Source organism: Artibeus jamaicensis, unplaced genomic scaffold, assembly GCF_021234435.1.
Source record: "Artibeus jamaicensis isolate MK-2021 breed Jamaican fruit bat unplaced genomic scaffold, CSHL_Jam_final contig_554, whole genome shotgun sequence".
Taxonomy (NCBI): domain Eukaryota; kingdom Metazoa; phylum Chordata; class Mammalia; order Chiroptera; family Phyllostomidae; genus Artibeus; species Artibeus jamaicensis.
In genome coordinates, this window is record NW_026521885.1 from 699,593 (window position 1) to 722,080 (window position 22,488).

Genomic DNA, 22,488 nt, shown 5'->3' on the forward strand with positions numbered 1-22,488 from the left:
ACCACAGTGTACATTAAAACATTTAACCTGTTGTTTCTGTTCAGAGAGTGGGCCATGGCAATGACAACCATGCAGATGCTGACCGGTCACCAATATTTCTTCAGTTTATTGATTGTGTTTGGCAAATGACAAGACAGGTGAGAGATTTCAAATATATTTCTGACCTTTATAGTCTGATTCAAACATATCTTAAAGTTGAAGAGTAGATAAATTTTGATGTTCATTCAGAATGAAGATATGTGTAAATTATAACTCCTATTATTTAATTCATTTTTATTCTATTTCACTGAGAAATATAAGCAGAAAATTAGAAATGAACAACGTCACATCAAAAGTTACTTTTCTTGTGCAAGTGGTTTTTGTCAGTCATCCTGTTCCTCAGCCTTGCAAACCCAGGCCGTACTCAGCCATTCTGCCTCTCTTGCTCCCTTTCTGTCTGGGAGCAGGGGACTGTCTGGCTCCCAATCCCCTGCTGGGCCAGAAATGTAAATGGGGATGGGATTGAAGGCCAAGTGTCCATCAACAGATAAATGGATAAACAAATGTGGTTGATACATACAATGGAATATTGTTCAGTCATAAAAAGGAAAGAAATTTGACACATTCTATAATGTAGATTAACCTTGAGAACATTACTCTAAGTGATGTGCACGTGATGAAAAGGGGATTTGACCAGGGTATCTAGGAATCTCCACACCCTGCCCCAGGCCACAGCCCCTCTAACCTCAAGGTCACTGGGGAAATGGCTATCCAAAAACCAATCAGTGGCAGATAGGAACTGCAGAGTATTTTGTCGTCTCCTGGGGTTTAGTTCCCAAATCCCATTACACAGGCCCCTGGTAAGGAAGAAGGCCATGCACAGACCACCCTTCCCTAAGCCAGTTGGGCTTGGAGGATTTTAGTTCAAAGTAGATCATGATGCATGTACTGTTTTTCTCCTCATGTCCTACATCCAAACTGGAGTTTGGGGATTTACCCTCGTGAAGGGAGATCGTGCCATGGAAATGGACCTGTAATCAGAGAGAGACAGAGACAAAACCAGAGCCAGACAGAGAGAGAGACACAGGGAGTGACAGAGAGAGAATGGCAGAGAGAGAGGCAGAGGGGCAGTGATTGAAGGGGTGGGGGAACACAGAGAGAAAGGGGTTGGAGTAGCAGAGAGGGACCAGAGAGTAAGAGGGGCAGAGAGAAACAGGAGCAGAGAGATGGACAGGGAGAGATAGAGGAGCAGAGAGAGACAGAGAGAGAGAGGGTCAAGTAGAAGGAGAGGGTGAAAGATGGGGCAGAGAGAGTGGCAGAGAGAAGCGGGGGTGGGGGAGAAAGGTAGAGAGCAGCACAGAGAGGGGTGTCACAGAGAGATGGGCAGTGAGGTTGAGGGGAACAGAGAAAGAGAGGGGCAGAGGCACAGTAGGGGCAGAGGCAGAGAGAAGGGGCAGAGGAGGGGGGCAGGGAGGCAAAGGGGCACAGGAGTAGAGAGGGGCAGAGAAAGGCAGAGGGGACAGAGGCAGAGAGAGGAGGCAGATGAAGGGGCAGAGAAAAGGGCAGAAGGAGGCAGACAGATGGGTAGGAGAGGGGCAGAGAAAGGGGCAGAAGTGACAGAGGGGAGTAGGAAAGGGGGCTGAGAGGAGTGTAGGAATGAGAGGAGGGTGGGGTAGATGGGGAACACAAGAGTGGGACAGAGAGAGGGCATCACAAGAGAGGATGGTAAAGAGACTAGACAGAGAAAGTTGGCAGAGAGGCAAAGGTGGGACAGAGAGAAGGGGCAGATAGGAGCAGAGGGGTATAGATAAAGGGAAGTAGAGAGGGGGAGATCAAGAAGGAAGCAGAGGGGTAGAGAGAGGGAAGCAGATGTAGGGGCAGGGAGACAGAAGCAGAGAGAAAAGCAAAGAGAGTGAGGAGGCAGTGTTAGAGAAAGAGTAGGACAGAGACAGATGCAGAGAGGCAAAGGGGGGCAGTGATAGGGCGAGCAGAGGGGAGAGAGTCACAGTAGGTAGGCAAAGACAGAAAAAGAGGTAAAGAGGAAGAGAGGGGGAGAGACAGAAAGAAGGGGAAACGTAGGAAGAGGGAGAAGTCGGGGAGAGGGGGCACAGAGGGCAGAGGAGGCAGAGACATGGGAAGTAGATGCAGAGAGGGGAGGGGCAGAGGGAGATCAGAGAGAACACTAAGAAGCCTCTGGAGAGAGGGGTGATAGGCAGACGGGGGGCTAGGCAGAAAGGGAGTAGAGGTAGAGGGGGTGTGAGAGAGAGAGGACAGGAAGTTGTAGAAAGAGAGCTGGTGAGTCTGAGGGCAGAGAGAGGAGAGGCAGAGACAGGGGAGGTCAGAGGGCAGTAGAGAAGGGCGAAGCAAAAGGGGGGAGAAGCAGAGAGGTAGAGAGGCACACAGAAGGGGAGAAACAGAGAGGGAGTTGAGTGAGGGCAGAGATGAAGCAACAGTGGGTAGCAGAGAGGAGGAAAGGCAGAGAGGTTGAGGGGAGAGATGGAGGAGAAGAGACAAAAGTGGAAGGGGAAGAGAGGGTAGAGGGGCAGAGATGAGGTGAAGGGAGAAGAGGGTATAGGGAGACAGAGGGAGAGGAATACAGGTGAGGGCAGAGTGAGGGGGCCAGAGGGAGAGACAAGGATACCAGAGAGGGAGAGAAGTGGGGGCCGGTGGAGGAGAGGGAAGGCCAGAGGAAAAGAGCAGAGTAGGGGGTTCAGTTTGGAGGAGAGAGAAGGAAGGCAGATTTCTGAAGAGAGGAGGGCAGAGAGTAAACGTGGGAGAGAGAGAGGAGGGGACAGAGAGAAGCAGACCAAGGGGCAGGGAGAGACAGGGACAGAGAGAGAGGGGGTTGCAGAAAGGCAGAGAATGGAGGGACAGAGAGGGTGACAGAGGAGCAAGAGTCAGAGAGAAAGAGGCAGAAAGAAAGGCAGACAGGGAGGGGCAGAAAGGAGGAGGGGGCATAGAGAAATGTGCAGAGGTGGGGTAGAGAGATGGAGAGAGAAAGGGGGCAGAGAAAAGAAGAGAAAGCCAGGTATGGAGAGGGAGGGTGGCAGGGAGAGGAAGGCAGAGAGAAGAAAGTGATAGCAGCAGAGATGGGGGCAGAAATTGGTGGGTGGGCAGAGAGAAGGGGATGACAGATGGAGAAGGAATGGGTCAGAGGAGAGCAGAGAGGAAGGCAGACAGAGAAGGGGAATGGTGAAGAGAGGGTGGGTGGCAGGTAGAGACTTTGAGGGCAGAGTGAGGGTTGGCTGAGAAAGGGAGAGCAGAGAGAGTAGAGGAAGGCAAGAGAGAAGGGGCAGCAAAGGGGGGCAAAAAGGGAGTAAAGGGTTAGAGGAAGGTTGGGGGGGAGGAGAGGCAGAGCCAAGAGAGAAGTAGGGGCAGAGAGAAGGAACAAGAGGAGAATTACAGGGGGAGCAGAAAGAGGGAGGTGCCAAGAGAGAGGGGCAGAGGGAGCAGAACGGGACAGAGAGGGAGGTGGGAAAAAAGGGTGTAGAAAGAGGAGACAGAGATTTTTGCAGAGAGCGGGCAAAAGGAGCAGAGAGTGAGAGAGGGAAGGAGGTAAGAGTAAGAGAGGGTATCAAAGGAGGGTAGGGGGCTGCAGAGAGGGAATTCAGAGAGAGACAAGGACTGGGTGGGGGACCGATGGGCACAGAGACAGAGTAGGAGAGGTAGGGAGGGGTTGCCCAGGGGGAAGATAGAGAGGTATAGCACAGAGTACGGAGAGAAAGATGCAGGGAAGAGTACTGGCAGGGGGCAGAGAAGGGTGCCAGGTGGGAGGGGCACAGAAAGTGGGATCAGGGGAGCAGAGATGGGACAGTTTGCCAGAGAGAGGGACGCAGCAGGTTTCTAGAGAGAGGAGGGGAGAGTGAAGGGGGGACAGAGAGAAGGGGTGGCAGAGAGAAGCAGAGTAAGATGGGCAGAGAGTCATAAATGGGTAGAGAGAAGCCGTGAGGCAGGCAGAAAGAATCAGAGCAGGGCAGAGAGAGGTGCAGAGGGGCAGAGAGGGAATTGGGCCAGAGAAAGGGGGCCAGAGGGAGGGGCTATAGAAAGACTCAGGGAGGGGAAGAGAGAGGGTTAGGAAAGATGGGGCAGAGTAAGAATGGGGCAGAAAGTGGGGCAGAGAGAGTTGCATCGAAAGAGGGCTGAGAGTGAGGCACAGTGGGGCAGAGACAGGGAACAGAGAAGGGGCAGAGAAATGCAGAAGAGGAGAGGTAGGGAGGGGACAGGAGGCAGAGGGAGGGGGCAGAGAGAAAGCGGGCACATAGAGGATGGCAGAAAGAGGCAGAGATGGGGCAGATGGGCATGGGGGAGGGGTGCAAAGAATTGTAGAGTTTGGCAGAGTGTGTGGCAATTGAGAGACAGAGTGGTACAGAAAGAGCGTGGCACAGAATTTTCCCAAATGCCTGCTGCTCGGCTTGGTTGAGCATGGAGTTATGAGGAAAGGAGAGAGGATAGGAACCATGTCTTGGCTCTCTGCTTCCTATTAGTCTGGAGCTCTGGTCTTGGTGGCTTCAATCATATGGGGACCAGGGGGAAAGATTGCTGGTGACCAGCATGGCTCCACCAACAACCATGGAGCTCACGATTGATCCTCCTGGCTGCCTTAACAGGATCGCCTTGGAGCTCTTTCAGAGGACATCTGCCTCCCCCATCCTGGAAAGTCTGAAATACCAGTCCCATTTCCTCACTATCAGGTTCCATTACTGATTGCTGGGTGTGTGGTAGGGGAGGGTATTGAGAAGGAAAAAGGCCAGAAACCACCACAGTGCCTCTGCCCTCTCTCTGTTCCAGCTAAGACTCCTCCCCAAGAGTCACTGGAGGACCAGGAGTTCCAGCTATCCACGTGGAGTGCACACTTTCAGCCCCTGGAAACTTAAAGATTTACAGGCTTAGGCCTGTTCCTAGAGATCCTTCTTCCTGTGGGCCTGGGGAACGGTCTAGTTGTGCGTAGTTCTTTAAAAGCTCCTTTCCCAGGTGGTTCTGATGTGCACATGACTTAGAGGATCAGTAATCTAGACGATAACTCCAAATGCAGACCAGGGGCCTATAGGCTTGGTCTCCTCCCCCAGGAACTAGTTAGAGATGCAAATTGTCAACCCTGCCCCAGGCCTGCTGGGGAGGGCTTCCAACACTGTTTCACAGGCTCTCCAGAGGATTCTTCCCTAGACCATTGCAGCCCAGACTTATGGGAGCACAGAAATCCCCTGGGGATATTAAATATAGATTCTGATCAGTGGATCTGGGGCAGAGCTACAGTCTACAGTTCTAAGAAGCACCCAGGTCATGCTGCTGGTCCACAGATCACACTTGGAGTAGCAAGGGTCTAGAGACCATAGACATACCTTCAGAAATAAGGAAAAAGTGTGTTTGTGTGTGTGTGTGGGGGGGGGATAATCTGAGCAGCCACAGTAAATTTCCAGAGTCCCTGGGCCTCTCAGAACTCACTCTCACGTTTAGACCAGCTGCCCCAAGCTAATTGGGCTCCACAGTCATCTAAGTGCCAGATCACAGCTGACTGAAAGCAGCAAATTAGAAGGATATTGGGGTAAGAGGGGTGGTCTCAGAGGTAGGCACTCTGGTATGAGTGACAGGAACCAGCAAACACATACTCAAAAGGCTAGCCAGAAGTCTGTTTTGTGTGCCATAAACTTCCTGCTGTTCATATTGGTGCCAAGCCAGTAAAAAATTTAAATGATGGTTACATTCAGATTAATACAAAAAAGTATACAATCCATCTTACAAAAATTGCATAAAGTAGGTGAATGCAAAAAATAATTCTGATGCTTCTGAAGGGATAAGCACCATTTTGTGGGTGTAGAGTAGTTTATTCCTCCCTAATGCCTAGGTGAATGTGAGTGTGTTTTTAACATCTTCAATCTGACTGCCATTTATGTTGGTTAGTACTCATTTTCATGTCTAATCTGTATCATTTTTGTAATGTTTATTTGTTTTTAAGAAAGAAAGTGAGGGCTTTGGATTAGAAGATTTCAGATAACTTCCACAGATCTAAGACTGTCCATGAAATGTGTATAATTATCTTAAAGTGATATCGTTAATGCATTAGATGCAGAAACGTGCATATTAGTCTTTATATATCAATTAAGTCACAATGAGATGTAGATTATTAGAAAAGATGTGTTAATATAACAAGATTAACTTATTTTTAGGTTGTCTCCTGCTAAATCAAGTTAGCTAACTCAGTGTAAAGTTGTCAGAAATCTCAGAATAAATTGAGCTACTTTCTGTGTACAAATTGATATAAAAGGACCTAAGGGAAAAGTAATCGAGGGACTCTAGAAAATAATCTCAAAAACATTCTACAATAGCAATCCTTTAATGGAGTCTACTGTTTTGGACAGGTTTAATAAGTTGTTGAGATTTTTGTCCCTCAGGAGGTGCAGAGTTTCATTATACATTTCTGCGGAGTGTTTGAGACCATATATTTTAAGTAAATGATACAGTTTCCAGAAGGGGCCAAAACAAACTATGCATCACAGAGATTTCATCTTTCATTTGTATTACTCTACCTATTGCTACTTACCCTAATTAAATGTTGCCTGAGTTGAATTTAATGTTACAACGCCCTTTGAATGTAAATAGCCGTTAGCTGAGTAGATGGAACCCTTGTGTTCCATTGTCATGAGTACTGATAGGCTTGGGCTGAGTGCTGCCTATTCTTATCTGGTGGCCGTTAGGCCAGAATAAGGCTCAGAGGCAGTGGTGCTAGAATACACCCAACTGAGCTCCCATATCCAGAATGCAGGCTTAGAAATGAAAACTTCAAAAATATGTCAATAGAACCCTAGCTGTCCTGTTAGTAAACATATATTTTTACATATTTGAAAGTAATTTTCCATTTTATCATTGACTTAATAAAGTTTCAATATACACAAAGGTTATATATTTGCTTAAAATTAATAAATTTCAAGGTGGCAATAATTTATAAATAGGGCAGAACTAAGATGCATAGAAAAATACTGGGAAAGTGGACATAATACACTTGGCCTTTTAAAAGCCATTTGGAATGTGAGGCCATTGCTGGAGTTTTAAGAGGAAATCCGAAAGGCTCTGAGAGCTATCTTTATAGCATGTCAGCCAGATTTAGCTGATTTAGTTCATCTATTTAAGAACAAGAGTGGTAGAAGGAACAAGCACTACAGCTAATTTCCAGAGGTTTCTGAAGAAGTGGTATTCTAATGGGACTTTATAGATCAGAGTTGTGTGTTTCTATGAGAACAATCCTTAAGGTGGAAAGAGAAGCTGGCCTTAATCCAAGATAGCTAAGTAGAATTGGTTAAATTGGGTAGTGTTGTATCTTGGTGAGGAAAATAATTTCAGTTGGAGTTTGGACAGTCCTGGATTGGCCATGATTTCTCATTGAGAAGCTTGTCCCTGGTTTAATAACATAATAAATTTAAGCTAAAAAATAAATTTGTCTATTAGTGACCCTGGTTGTCACTCTAGAGATGACAGGATTAGTCGTGATCTTGTGCAAACATCACTATGATTGAGGACTGGGTGTTTAAAGTAAACTGACAAATAAAAACATGCTGGGCAGTTCTGTTTCATTTTGTTCCAATTGGTTTTGTTTCATTAAGTAGAAAATGAATATTTTACTATGTTTTAATATTGGAATTCTGGCACAAGGTGGGACCCCAGTACATGCTTGCTGCTAGGATTATAATTTCTAGATTGTCTCCTCATGGCTACTAAAGAAAGGCCAGCTACTGCTAGAACCTTCTGGCAATGGAAAAGTCTTTGTCAGAATTCTCCAAAACCACATTAACAATTAGCTTTTTAAAAACCAAACAAATAAACCACACAACAGTTGAGATGATTGTGTGGTTTTCTTCCTTATTCTGTTAATATGGGGAATTTCACGACTTGATTTTTTTATAACATTATTGATTTTCAAATGTTAAACCTGCCTTTTCTTCTTGAGATAAACCCCACTTGGTCATATATTAGTACCCCTTTTATGTATTTCCAGGTTCAATTTACTTATGTATTTGTGAGAATTTTGGGGTATATATTCATGGAGTTGTTTCTGTGGGAAAGTTTCTATTTTTTTTTTAAAGATTTTATTTATTTATCTTTAGAGGGGAAGGGAAGGAGAGAGGGAGAGAAACATCAATGTGTGGTTGCCTCTCATGCGTCCCCTGCTGGGAACTGGCCTGCAACCCAGGCATGTGCCCTGACTGGGAATCGAACCATGATGCCTTGGTTCACAGGCCTGCGCTCAATCCACTGCGCTACACCAGCCAGGGCGTTTCTATTTTTTAAAATACATTTGATTGATTATGCTATTACAGTTGTCCCATTTCCCCCCTTTATTTCCCTCTGCCCTGCACACCCCCTCCCACCCCCATTCCCTCCCTTTAGTTCAGGTCCATAGGTCGTACATATGAGTTTTTTTTAAGCACCTACAATTCTTAAATTATTAACCTACCCCTGTCTATTTTCTACCTACCCTTTATACTACTTATTCTCTGTACCTTCTCCCCCTCCCACTCCCCTGTTGCTAACCCTCCATGAGATCTTCATTTCTATGGTTACCCTCCTGATCTAGCTGTCCTCTTAATTTGCTTTTGTTTTAGGTGTGGTTGTTAATAACTGTGAGTTTGCTGTCCTTTCACTGTTCATATTTTTTATCTTCTTTTTCTTACATAAGTCCCTTTAACATTTCATATACTAAGGGCTCCGTGATGATGAACTCTTTTAACTTGACCTTATCGGGGAAGCACTTTATCTGGCCTCCATTCTAAATGAAAGCTTTTCTGAATAGAATATTCTTGGATGTAGGTCCTTGCATTTCATGACTACAAATGTTTCTTTCCAGCCCCTTCTTGCCTGCAAACTTGCTTTTGAGAAATCAGCTGATCTTATGGGTACTCTTTTGTAGATAACTGTCTCCTTTTCTCTTGCTGCTTTCCAGAGTCTCTTCTTATCTTTAATCTTGGGTAATGTAATTATGATGGGCCTTGGTGTGTTCCTTCTTGGGTCCAACTTCTTTGGGACTCTCTGAGCTGCCTGGGCTTCCTGAAAGTCTATTTTCTTTGTCAGATTGGGAAGTTTTGAATACTGAAGGGAAGTTCTTCAGTATTTTTTCAAATAAGTTTTCAATTTCTTCCTTTTCTCCTTCTGGTACCCCTATGATTCAAATGTTGGGACATTTAAAGTTGTCCTGGAGGTTCCTAAGCCTCTCCTCATTTTTTTGAATTCTTGTTTCCTCATTCTGTTCTTGTTGAATGTTTCTTCCTTCTGCTCCAAAATGTTGATTTGAGTCCTGGTTTCCTTCCTGTCACTGTTGGTTCCCTGTTCATTTTTCTTTATTTCACCTTTTACAGCCTTCATTTATTCCTCTAATTTGTGACCATATTCAACCAATTCTGTGAGCATCCTGATTGCTAGTGTTTTGAACTGTGCGTCTGATAGGTTGGCTATCTCTTGGTCACTTAGTTGTATTTTTTTCTGGAGCTTTGATCTGTTTTTTCATTTGGGTTATTTTTTTTTAATTTAATTTATTTATCTTTAGAGGGGAAGGGAAGGAGAGAGGGAGAGAAACATCAATGTATGGTTGCCTTTTGTGTGTCCCCTGCTGGGAACTGGCCCGCAGGGAACCTGCCTGCAACCCCGGTATGTGCCCTGACTGGGATTCGAACCACGATTGTCTGGTTCGCAGGCCCGAGCTCAATCCACTGAGCTACACCAGCCAGGGCTGGGTTATTTTTTTTGTCTCAACGAGCCTGTTATGTAGTAAAGGACAGAGCCTTGGTTGTTCACCAGGGTGGGGAAACCCACATTGCTCTGCTGTGATGCTGTATGTGGGGGAGGGGTCCAAGAGGGAACAATGCTGCTTGCTCCACTCTCTGCCTGTTTTTAGTTACTTCTCTGACCACCCACAATCAAATTGGGCCCTTCTGGTGCTGATTCACAGGTGGGTGGGTTTATATACATTCTAGGACCTGTGGATCTCTCCAATGGACTCTCCTCTGAGGATGGGAGTTTCTCCTGCCACCTCAACCCTCATGGTGTTTTCAGTCAGAGGCTTTGAGGTTTTATTTCCCCATGCTGGGACCCTGGGTTGCATGATCTCTCTCACTCCCCAGTTGTTCCTCCCAGTTTATCTGCATGTGAATGTGGGACTGCCCTGTCTGCCAGTTGCAGCCTTGCCGCAAGTCCTTTCCACCTGGATGCTCATCTCTGCCCCTCCCACAAGTCTAGATGAATGTTTCTTTAACTCCTTGGTTGTCAGACATCCATACAGTTCAATTTTCTGTCAGTTCTGGTTGGTTTTTTATTTTTATATTTGTTATTGTCCTTCTTTTGGTTGTGCGAGGAGGCATGGTGTATCTACCTACATCTCCATCTTGGCTGGAAGTCAGAAGGTTTTTTAATTACAACTTGTTCCTTTCATACATAGGGACTTCTTAGTTTTCCTTAAGTCACTTCTGGGGTATGCTGTACCTGAAACCCCCCCTCCATTCTCCATAGCTTAGAACGTGCTGCCAGGCAAAAAGCTGGGACAACAGTAGGGCTCTCCTTCTTGACTCTTTTTCATGGCGGGGTCACAATTCCATGCTGACAGTTGCCATTTTCTGAAAACAGTTGTTTTATGTATTTTTGTCCAGCTTTCTAGTTGTTTGTGGCCGGAGGGTGAATGTGGGCTTGCTTCTACCATCGTGGTGAGAAATGGGAGCTCCATAAGCTTTTTTCGGCATTGAAGAGTACAATTTTTGTTGCCTCCAGTTCAGCCAGATCTAAAAGCTTGGACTTGAAACTGTAGGTAGTTATGTGGGCCCCATGTTCCTTTTAAGCTTTGACTATATTATAAGTTGCAGTTTAGCTGTCTTTTCACAAAAATATTGGTGCCACTCTTTATTAGACACTGAACTTTTAACCTTATTTCTCTCTCCATTTAAGTTTCCTTCAGCGTTTGAATTTAATGAACTATTCTTGATTACAATATTGGATCACCTTTATAGCTGTCTCTTTGGGACTTTCTTGAGCAACTGTGAACAGCAGCTATTCAAAGAGGTAAGTGCATTATATCCTGTCCATAACTTTCCCAGTTGTTCAGATACCTTTCACATTATGTGCTACTGTCGAAGGGGACTGGAGATGGGATTTGGGTGTAGCTCTGTTGCTGTCTATAAATGGAAGGGTTGTATTAGATTCCTACCTGGGTTCACCAGCCCCAGCTCCAGTATCTAATCTTACAGGTTGTCTAAAACAAGCCCATTACTTTGAGGCCTAGGGGCTGGGACAGCAAGCACACAGCTTCTTTCTCATGTACTTTCCACTTCACTGGCTCCATTCTCTGTGCTGTTGGGCAGAAGGGTACTTGGAGACCTAGGAAAATGAAGTCTGTAGATGAGCACCAAACTTCCCTTTGGGTAATAAGCTAAACTTCCTTTTCTCTCAAGCTGGTAAAGCAGCAGATACCAAGTCTCTCAGAGTTACAGCTCACCTCTTCCTTTTCTCCGCACTTTGAGATAAAAGAAACAAATGATCAAAATGGACAAAATGTTGGAGAAAGGTAGCTTAAACTGTGTGCTCTAGATACCAGAAGAAGACTACCATCTGCAGGTGAAATGTATTCAGTTGGCCAAAAAGATTGTTTGTTTTTTTTTTCCATAAAAGGGCTCTAGTAGTGCTTAGTTGTCTTTAATTTCATTCAAAAACGATTTTGTTAGATTGTGTTCTGACAGCTGTCATATCAGCGTGCATTAAAAAAACTTACCAAAATTGAAGAGTTTTTGTGTAGCCATTTTAATATTGAAGATAGAAGAAAATATAGAACATTGTTCAGCATATTATGCTGTATTATTTCAAGAAAGGTAAAAATACAACTGAAACACTGAAAACGATTGGTGCAGTGTATGGAGAAAATGCTGTGACTGATCAAATGTGTCAAAAGTGGTTTGTGAAATTTTGTGCTGGAGATTTCTCACTGGATGATGCTCCACATTTGGGTAGACCAGTTGATGTTGATAGCAATCAAATTGAGACATTAATTGAGAACAGTTAACATTATACCACATGGGAGATAGTCACATACTCAAAATATCCAAATCAATAAAGTTATTGGTGAAAATAAAAAATGAGCCTTTTATTTTACGGAAAAAAACTAAACAGACTTTTTGGCCAACCTAATGTTAGAACATTATAGAATTTAGGAGAAAACAGTAGGTCACCAGTGCCCACCTCTCTGTTTCTCAGCAGCTTTCTCACTTGACCACGCCCTCATTCCATGATGCTCTCCCCCAGCTCACTGCCCTCCCTACCCAGTCTCCCTTTTAACCCATGGTATATTCAGTTGGAGTCACCTGGGCCCAGTCATGGGTTCTCTTATCATTCCAAACTCTGTTCTCTCTGTAGGTGATTCCATCTGTCTCAGAGCTCTAAACGCCATCCAGCTCTTCCCTAGCTCTTTTGTATCTCAATAAATGGCACCTCTGTCCTTTGAGATGCTGAGGCCAAATATATAGAGGCCATCTTCAATTTTTCTCTCACCCTCACTGCAGTTGCCCCATCCAGTTCATCAATGAGTACTGCTGACCCTGTCCCCCAAATACATTCTGAATCTAGCCACTTCTCACTGCTTTATAGCTACAAGCCTAGTTCAAATCCCACCATCTCACACCTGGACTAAGGCAGCTGTCCAGGAACAGACTCAGCTCCCACCATTTCTGATCTCTAACAGCCCACTTTAAACATAGCAACCAGAATAGTATTCCCAAATTTTAGTGCTGTCATATGCCTCTTCCCTGCTTGAAATCTCTGTGGCTTCCCACTGTGATCAGGATAAATCCACATTCCAGTAGGTCCTGTTTGATAAAAAGAAAAAGGATCAATTAGTTCTATGGGATGCAACTTTTATCTCAATAAAACCATTTTTTTAAATCAGCAGAATAAGTTCATATGTACAATATGTAGATTTTAAACCCTTAGGTTCTTAAATGTTTTTTGCCAAAATGGACTCTAAAAAAACTCTCGAGACATACTTTAAATAGCACACAATTCACCCTTTAAAAGTGTATACATATCAGTGATTTTTAATATATTGAGTGTGCAACCATCACCAGTTTTCATAAGACTTTCACCACCCTCAAAAAAACCCTGGACCCATTAGCAATCACTTCCCATGCCCCAACCTGTCCTCTGACCCTGGCAAACACTATTTTTCATCTCTATGGATTGACCTCTTCTGGACATTCATGTAAATGGAATCATAAAATATTTGTCCTGTGACTGGCTCATTTCACTCAGCATATGTTCAAGGTTCATCCATGTTGCAGCATGTGTCAGTATTTCATTCACTTCTATGGCAGAACAATATTCTATTTTATGAAGAGACCACGGTTTATTCATTTATCAACAGATGGATTTTTGGGGTTGTTTTCACTTTTGCCTATTATGTGTAATGCTGCTATGCACACTCATGTACAAAATTTTGTGTGGACATATGTTTTTATTTCTCTTGGGTAGATACCTATGAGTAGAATTTCTGAGTCACGTGGTAAGTATATAATAACCTTTTGAAGAACCCAGATGTTTTCCAAAGATGTTGCAACATTTTACTCACCAACAATGTCTAAGGGTTCCATTTTCCATATCCTTGTAGACACTTATTGTCTTTTTGATTCTGCCCATTCCAGTGGCTATGAAGTGGGATCTCATTGTGGTTTTGATATGCATTTCTCTGATGACTAATGATGCTGAGCATCTTTTCATGTGCTTCTTGGCCATCTTTGTATCTTCTGTGGACAAATGTTTATACAGATACTTTCCCTATTTTTAATTGGGTTGTGTTTTTATTATTGAGTTATAAGAGTTCCTTATATATTCCTTATATATAAAAGTCCCTTATCAGATATAATTTGCAAAAATGTTCTCCCATTCTGTATTATGTTTACATTTTTTGGTGGTGTCATCTGAAACAAGTCTCTAATTTTGATAGAATCCAATTTATGTTTTCTGTTGTTGCTTGTGCTTATAAGGTCAAATCTAAGAAAGCATTGTCTAACCCAAAGTCATGAAGATTTGGGCCAGTGGTTTTTTTCCTAAGAGTTTTTTTAGTTCTTAGATTTAGGTTTGTGATCTATTTTTTCAGTTACTTATTGTGTATATTGTGTAGTAAGGGTCCAACTTTATTCTTTAGCATGCGGTTATGCAGTTGTATCATCTTTCCCCTCTTTTTTTGACATTCTTGTTGAAAATCAGTTGACTAAATGTGAGGGTTTGTTTCTGTATTCTTTTCTATGCCAGCACAACCTGTACTGATTACTATACCTTTGTAGTAAGTTTTGAAGTTGGAAAGTTGAGGCCTCCAACTTTGTTTTTCCCCCCAAGATTGTTTTGGTGATTTGAGAGTCCCTTGAATTATTGGTGGTGTTTCTCTTATAAATACAAAATATAAAATATGAAAAGGTCCAATCCACCCTGGAAAGGTAGCTCAGTTGGTTAGAGCACCATCCCAATACACTAAGGTTTCAAGTTCCATCCTGGTCCTGGTCAGGGCACATACAATAGAGCAATGAATGCATAAATAAGTGGAACAACAAATCAATCTCTCTCCCTCCCTGTCTTTCCCTCTCTCCCCCCTGCTCTCCTCTCTCCCTCCCGCTATCTATCCTACTTTCCTTCCCTCTCTCTCTAAATATCAATAAATAAAATTAAAAAATATAAAAAGGTCCTAATTGATTTTTCTGAGTCTGGATACCTTGTGAGGAAGTCAGCTATCTTGGGAGAAGCAGAATGGTAGAAAATGCTCTTGGCCTCACCATTTTATTATTTTGATTTTGTCCTTGTGCTTGATCCATGTTTAATGTTTAGCTGCCCTGCCATGCCTGTGGGTTTGGGCATTTTCATTCATATGAACAGTGTAAATGGTTATGGTATTTCTAAACAGTGCACTGTAAAATCAGGTGGTCAGGAGATATAATTTAATGATACATTTACTCCTCTATATAAGGCTTCTCCAGCCTGCTACTCTGGCATGTTTTTCACAAAATAGCTGTGGTTTTCCACAAAATGAATTTTATCTATAAATTCTTCCCACAGTCCTTAATATTGAGTCACAAAAGCAAACTGCAAATCAGAATTTAAAGTGTATTTGTTATGGATGAGCCCGATCATTTCATGGCTATTAGAAAGTTCTCATTCTGCCTTCACGCAGATACAGTTGCCATATGTTATCTAATTCAGCAATATATTTTTCTAGGATAGTAATCAGTGTGTGTTTTCATGTCATCCCTTGAATGAGGCAATGTATGACAGAGGGATAGGTGTGGGGCTTAATAAATGTTCCTGAATTTCAGTTTGAACTTGCTTCATTCATGATGCAGATCCTTTTCTTTATGTAATACAAAGTCTTGAGAATATATAAAGAAAAGCTGAATTTATTTCAATGTATTCCTTTTTTGTTTTTTCAGGATGTACCCACAAAGACTATATCCTTATGGTCTTATATCAATAGCCAGCTTGATGAATTTTCTAATCCCTTCTTTGTGAATTATGAAAACCACGTCTTATATCCTGTTGCTAGTCTGAGTCATTTGGAATTATGGGTAAACTATTATGTGCGATGGAATCCACGAATGAGGCCTCAGGTATCTTTTTGTTTCTTTTTTCAAAAGAGCATGTCTTTCTGTTCAAATAAAGATGGTGTTACAGTAATGGGTGCATGCTAGGTGTTAGAACATTATACTAAAGACCCTCTGCCTTTGCTTCTCAGGGTTCAACCCTTTATGTTCATGTTCCAGTAGGTTCCTTCCACACATCAATCAAGATGCCATTTGGTGGGTTTTAGTTAAAAACCTTAACACCTCTGTCTTCTACTGCTTATGGGCATATGGATAAAGTATTATCAGCTACCATGTTTGACTTAGTCTTCCCAGCAACATGACTCAGGGGTTTTATGTGGGTAGCAGTACCAATTATGCAGGGTACCACATGTGGAGTTGGTGGGGGGATATTTGAAAAATGCATCGTGGTTCTAGTTTCTAGATTCTGGTAGTACAGCAGAAAGGTAGCCTGTGCTGAGTCACAGAACAGGTGCCACTTGAAGAAGGAATAAAGTTTCCTCCTTCTGTCACACTTTTTCACTCAAACATTTTCTGAGATTGAAAACATATTAGAGAACAGTGCACATCAAAGCTAGGCAGCCAAGCCTTGGTCACCCTTGGTTTTCAGTGGCTGAGCTTGGGCTGTGGCTCAGAAACTACCAGTTAGGGTTCCTGAGGTGCTCCCCCAAGCCTCTCCACTACACAGTCCTGCCCCACCCCCAATCTTCTTCACATGGGTGCCCAGTCTGCAAGGTGGGGAGCAGATTGGTGGAGGGAGCACTCACCTCTGTGGACAGGTAACTTTCTGCTGAAGTTTTTTTTTCTTCAATTTTTGAAACTTTTATTTCATGCTTTCTTTTTTTAAGTATATTTTATTGATTATGCTATTACAGTTGTCCCAATTTTTTCTCCCCTTTATACCCCCTCCACCCTGCACACCCTACCCTCCAGCATTTCCTCACCTTTAGTTCATATCCATAGGTCATACATATAAGTTCTTTGGCTTCTCTATTTCCTATACTATTCTTGACCTACCCCTGTCTATTTTATGACCCCCAATTATGCTTCTTGTTCCCTGTACCTTTTACTCCACATTCTCCTTCTCCCCCTCCTCATTGATAACCCTCCAAGTGATCTTCATTTCTGGGATTCTGTTCCTATTCGAGTTGTTCGCTTAGATTGTTTTTGTTTTTTTAGGTTCAGTTGTTGATAACCATGAGTTTTTTGTCATTTTACTATTTATATTTTTTATCTTTATCTTTTTCTTTGATAAGTCCCTTTAACACTTCATATAATAAGGGCTTGGTGATGATGAAATCCTTTAACTTGACCTTATCTGGGAAGCACTTTATCTGGGAATGCCCTACCATCCTAAATGAAAGCTTTGCTGGATACAATCATCTTGGATACAGGTCCCTGCCTTTCATGACTACAAATGTTTCTTTCCAGCCCCTTCTTGCCTGCAAGGTTGCTTTAAAGAAATCAACTGATAGTTTTATGAGAACTCCTTGTAGGTAACTGTCTGCTTTTCTCTTCCTGCTTTTCTCTTCCTGCTTTCAAGATTCTCTCCTTATCTTTAATCTTGGGTAACTTAACGATGATGTGCTTGGTGTGTTCCTCCTTGGGTTCAACATCTTTGGGATTCTCTGGGCTTCCTGGACTTCCTGGAAGTCTATTTCCTTCACCAGATTGAGGAAGTTTTCCTTCATTATTTGTTCAAGTAAGTTTTCAATTTATTGCTCTTCCTCTTCTCCTGGCACCCCTATGATTCAGATGTTGGAATGTTTAAAGTTGTCCCAGAGGTTCCTAAGCCTCTCCTCATTTTTTAAAATTCTTGTTTCTTCATTCTGTTCTGGTTGGATATTCATTTCTTCCTTTTGTTCCAAATCATTAATTTGAGTCCCAGTTTCCTTCCCTTCACTGTTGGTTCTCTCTATATTTTGTTTTAGTTCACTTTGTGTAGCTTTCATTTCTTCCTTCATTTTGTGACCAAGCTCAATCAGTTCTGTGAGCATCCTGATTAGCGGTGTTTTGAACGTGCATCAGATAGGTTGGCTATCTCCTCATTGCTTAGCTCTTTTTCTGGAGTTTTGACCTGTTCTTTCATTTGGGCCATATTTCTTTGTCTCAGCACACCTGTTATGTTGTAAGGGGTTGGAGTCTTAAGTATTTGCCTGGGCAGGGCAACCTTCTTTGCTGCGTTGTGATGCTCTCTGTGGGGGAGGAGTCAGAGAGGGAACAATGGTCCTTGCTGGCTCCACAATAGCCCCACTTTCCAGTGGATTCTCCCGTGAGACTGGGCATTTCTCCCACCTTCACAATGCCCAGAGTATTTTATTGCTAGAAGTTTTGTGTCTCTAGTTTCTTGGTGAGCCAGCCCCTCTTTACCCTCAGGGCCGCCACCTTGCTAGGGTCCTCTCTGCCTACCTGGCTGCCTGTCTGCACCTGTCCGCACCTGTCCTGTCTGGATGAAAGTTTAACTCCTTGGTTGTTGGAGTTCCATGCAGTTTCCTATTCTGGCATTTCTGGTTGTTTATTGTTTTAAATTTGTTGTTATCCTTCTTTTGGTTGGGTGATGAAACAAAGCGTTTCTACTATGCCTCCATCTTGGCTGGAACTTGAAGTTGGTTTTCTTCTTCTTTTTTTTTTTTTTTTTGAGGTAGTATTCTTAGGGTTTCCTGGCAGTCCACCTGGAATGTGTTTCTAGGGTTTTAACATCATCACTTCCGTTGGCCACAGATACACAAATCTTCCTTTCTCCTCTGCCCTCTTCCTTCTCAATCCTTCCCTCTTATTCAGTGTCTTCACAGTCTCTGCAGCCATGGTCCCCAACCTTTTTGGCACCAGCAACCAGTTTTGTGGAAGACAGTTTTTCCACAGACTCAGTTGGGAGGGATGATTTGGGGATGATTCAAACAGATTATATTCAAACTCACCTCTTGCTGTGTTGCCCAGTTCCTAACAGGCCCAGACTGGTACTGGTCCACAGCCCAGAGATTGGGGACTCCTGCTCTACAGGCATGTTTCAATGAAGTACCACAGGCTGGGTAGCTTAAACAACACAAATGTATTATCTCCCAGTTCTGGATGCTAGAAGTCCAAGATCAGCTGTCAGCAGGGTTGGTTCCTTCTGAGGTCCATGAGGGAAGTATCTGCTCCAGACCTCCCTCCTTGACTTGTAAATGTCTGTCTTCTCACTGTGTCCCTTCACATCGTTTTCCCTTTATATGTATTTCTGTGTGCAATTTTCCCCATTTTATAAGGACACCATTCATATCAGATTAGGGTCCACCCTAATGATTTCACTTTAACTTGATCACCTCTGTAAAAACCCCTTCTCCAAATACTGTCACAACTTGTTGTACAGGGGATTAGAACTTCCATATATGAATAAGGGGGATATAATTCAACCCATTACAATCCCCAAGCCCCACTAGTTATGGGGAAGACCAACTGTTATTTCTCTTTTCAGTTGGCCTGGCACTTGAACTTGGAAGGCACCATCACTTCAGTAACCTTTCCTCTGTACTGGAAAATTCACTCACTGTACACATTGCTCCAGGCTCTGAGAGATACAAACTACTTCCCATGGCACTGCTCTTCATTTCCTAACCAGCTTCCTTCCTAACATCACAGCCCAAGGTGCTCATCACTTGCCTGTCCTTCCCTGTTCCTGGTTCATTTCATTTGTTCCACAAAGCTTTAGCTACAAAAGCCCTTTCTTACTCTAGAACCTGAGTCAGCCATACCACCCTCAAGACCTGAGGCCTGTTTTCCAGAACACCATGATCAGGGCATGCTCAATGCAGTACTTGTCCTTCTCTCTGAGCAGGCCCTAGAACCAGGAGTTCACTGTACCTGTGCCTCTACCACCCCGTCCTCCCAGGCTGATGGACTCCATGCTCTACAGGCTGCCCCTCAACCACCTCCCTTCCGACTCTGGAAATACTTTCCCTGCCCTCTGTCTCTCATGGTGTCAATTGCTGGTGATCTGAGAACATTTTTTAGCAAACTTCCCTGAACTGAAACTCCCCTCCATTTACTATATGTGGGCCCCAGCTGCCGTTACCATGTACCATGCAAATTTGTAACATGGTGCAAGGGGCCACTAGCTGCCTCCTATGTTACAACGGGATGGAGCAGTAAAGGCAGTGAGCATTTCTACATTTATGTAAGAGGACTTTTGCACTAAGGCAGCCAGAGCACATTTCTAAATACCAAACAGGTTCTGGGTTTAGTGTCTCTTCTGAGAAGCAAAAATGCTAACTTTTAACAGTTGTAAAATATTTTCTTTATTGAAAGAACATCTGAAGCCAGAAAGACACAGTCTCAACTCTTTATTCCGTGAAAACCAAGAGTATACATTTAGTCAGCTTCTTTGGTCAGTGGTCAGTGTTTTAAATACAAGTTAATTTTATTTGTGCCCAGTAAGCCATTAGTAACTCATTTCAAATGTTCAGTGCTTATGCCCGTACCAATGAGCACACATCCTTAGCTCTGTGGCATCAGTTAGCAATCATCTGTGGCCTCCAGAAGGCTTCCTCATAAGTATGATCCCCAAATCCTTTCCCCTTCCCTCTTTGGATTGGCCCATGCCTTGGGCAACTCATCCCCTAGTGGCCAGTCAGTCATACAAGGTCCCCTGGCACAGGCAGTCACAGAAGGGAAGGCTGCACCTAAGCCAAGGCCAAATACTGTTTCTGGTGGTGACTCGGTCTCTGATGGTGATCTGATGCCTGATGTGGGACAAGGTCCTTAGCCTCTCTGAAAGCTTGCAGGGGTCGGGGGACTTGAGTGTAAAATGAGTTCCTGCCTTGAAAGGTGGTAGGCAAGTGGTCCAACTTTTTGCATTCTCTCTGCACTGTGCTACACAGAAGGGAGAACTGGAAGGCAGTCCCATGAGGAACAGCTTTTTATCCTCAATGCAGCAGGCATGCTTTGGACTTTCTAGGTGCTAGGAACACAGAGTGTTGGAGAGTGGGGTGGGCCTTGCTAACATCCAGGGCCAGAGCTTTGCAGGCCCAAGCCTCAGAGGGCCTTGTAAAGCATCTGTAAGAGTTTGTACTTTATCCCAGAAATTATGGGTGCACCCTACCCCTACCCCCACCAGGGTTTGTAGGGCAAGACCTGGTATGTGTTCTAGAAAACTCTCTCTGGTAGCACTAAGGTGGATGGGAATGGGGGCAGGGGAAGGCTGTGGCAAAGGGATCAGCAACAAGGCTGATGTGGGTATCCATGACAAAGGCACTGAGCCAGGCTGAGCAGAGAGGAGGAGGAACAGAACAAGGAGGATAGATGGGGGCACAAGCTTGTTGGGCCTCTTTCTTCTGAGGACAGGCTAGATTGGTTGCCTGGAAAGGGGCTCCTGGGCATCCATCAAAGGATTGCTGGGTATGGGGGAGGGACCAGCAAATACTTTGTGTCCTTTGGAACCCTTGTGGCTTGTATCTCATACATGCTAGCACCCTCTGGGTGACTGGCCCCTGGGTGTGCATTTTCTTGAGCAAGCATGCCTTTGGCTTATTGTCAATAAAGATGACATACAATAAAATACCCGAAAGGCTACACAGAGATGTATAATGTTCCTCTCGGTCCCTGGGTGTGTATGAACTTGTATTCCCCACAGTCTGTTCTCTGAGGCCAAGTTGCATGTGTGTTAGTAACAGGAGCCTGATTGCAAAGCAGTCTATCATTTGATTGGAGCCAAATGACCTCACAAACAGGAAAATGCCAAATAGGCCCTAAGACCAAGAGGGGTGCTGTTTTTTTATCTCACAGTGGCTTAGGGATCAGCACCTGATTTGCAGCTGATCCCTAACTTTCTCTTATTTGAGGGGCCTTTGCTGTCAGACTCCCACATTGCTGTCCTATCCCTTCTTCCTCTGACCTGCTGAAGCCAGGTTACTTTCAGCCTCTTCAGTGCTGGTCAGTGAGCCACCCTGCTATGGTGGAGGCACCTGGCTGCCCTATTTTTCACCTCCTCTCTGGCACTCTCCCTTCCTCTCTTCTCATCTCTGGCTCACTCACTCAAATCTCTGCCTTTCTTTCCCTCTCATCTCTGTCACCCCTTTGTCTCTGTCCTTCTTCCCCTCTTTTGTATTTATGTCCCTCCCTCTCATCTCTGTCTCCCTCCTTTCCTCTGTCCCCCAGTCAGGCTGTCATTGGCATCCCTGATGAAACAAACAGGCTTGGTGGGAATGGAGAGTCCAAAAGCCTTCCACCCAGAGCATGTGCTATTTTTGCTGGTCACTGTGGGATGAAGTAAGCATGTGTGTGAAGAGGTAGAAGGGAAAGCATATGCATGGGACCTTCCAAATCACAGGGGATTCTGGAATGCTAGAGGGGAGTGTAGGTAGGACCTGGTGAGAAGTGAGCAGGACAGGCAGGCTAGGGTTTGACCACACTGGGCCTTGAGGCCAAGGTCAGGCTGTTACCTCCTGGGTGGAAGGAGGAAGAGACTGGAGGGTGTTGAGTGGGTGTTGAGGGAGGGAGGAGCCAGTGCCCCTAAGGGACTTCCCTCTGCACTGCTCTCTCTAGTGACTTCTACCAGCTCCTATCCCAAGTGATGAAAACGAATACAACTTCAAGTTGTAGAAAGTGCTGATTTAACAGAAGTATAGTTTAGCCAGTAGAGCTATTTTAAAGTTGCAGAACTTCAGAGGTGTTGGAGGTGTGTGTGTGTGCAGGAGGCATACATGTAAACAGTGCTCTGGGGCATCTCAGAAGCCAACTGCATTTTCCCACCAGTCTGAGGAAGACTACCCCTTTCCTCGTCAGGATGCACAGGTTGGTGTTTTTTTGTTTTTTTTAAACCTGAGGCCACTAGTGTTCTCTGAGAACCTGTACAAGCTGGCAGAAGAGCACAGGTGACAAAAGCATCCAAGCATCCTCACAGAGCCATCTGAGGCCCCCCAGCTCCTGGGTAGGGGGCCCTGTAGCGTGG

The 22,488-nt window shown here is 44.1% G+C and overlaps 1 protein-coding gene across 10 annotated transcripts in view; it reads left to right on the forward strand.

The window, feature by feature from the left end:
* The window catches only part of MTMR1 (myotubularin related protein 1), a 91,942-nt gene that overhangs the window by 66,881 nt on the left and 2,573 nt on the right, over positions 1 to 22,488 (forward strand). For 7 of the 10 annotated variants that reach the window (XM_037153393.2, XM_037153390.2, XM_037153392.2 and 4 more), the window contains 3 exons: positions 45 to 137; positions 10,900 to 11,013; positions 15,414 to 15,590. In XM_037153393.2, the coding sequence (XP_037009288.1) occupies positions 45 to 137; positions 10,900 to 11,013; positions 15,414 to 15,590 (384 nt within the window). The remainder of the gene's footprint in view (positions 1 to 44; positions 138 to 10,899; positions 11,014 to 15,413; positions 15,591 to 22,488) is intronic. The other 3 variants (XM_053670220.1, XM_053670218.1, XM_053670219.1) reach the window with 3 other exon arrangements.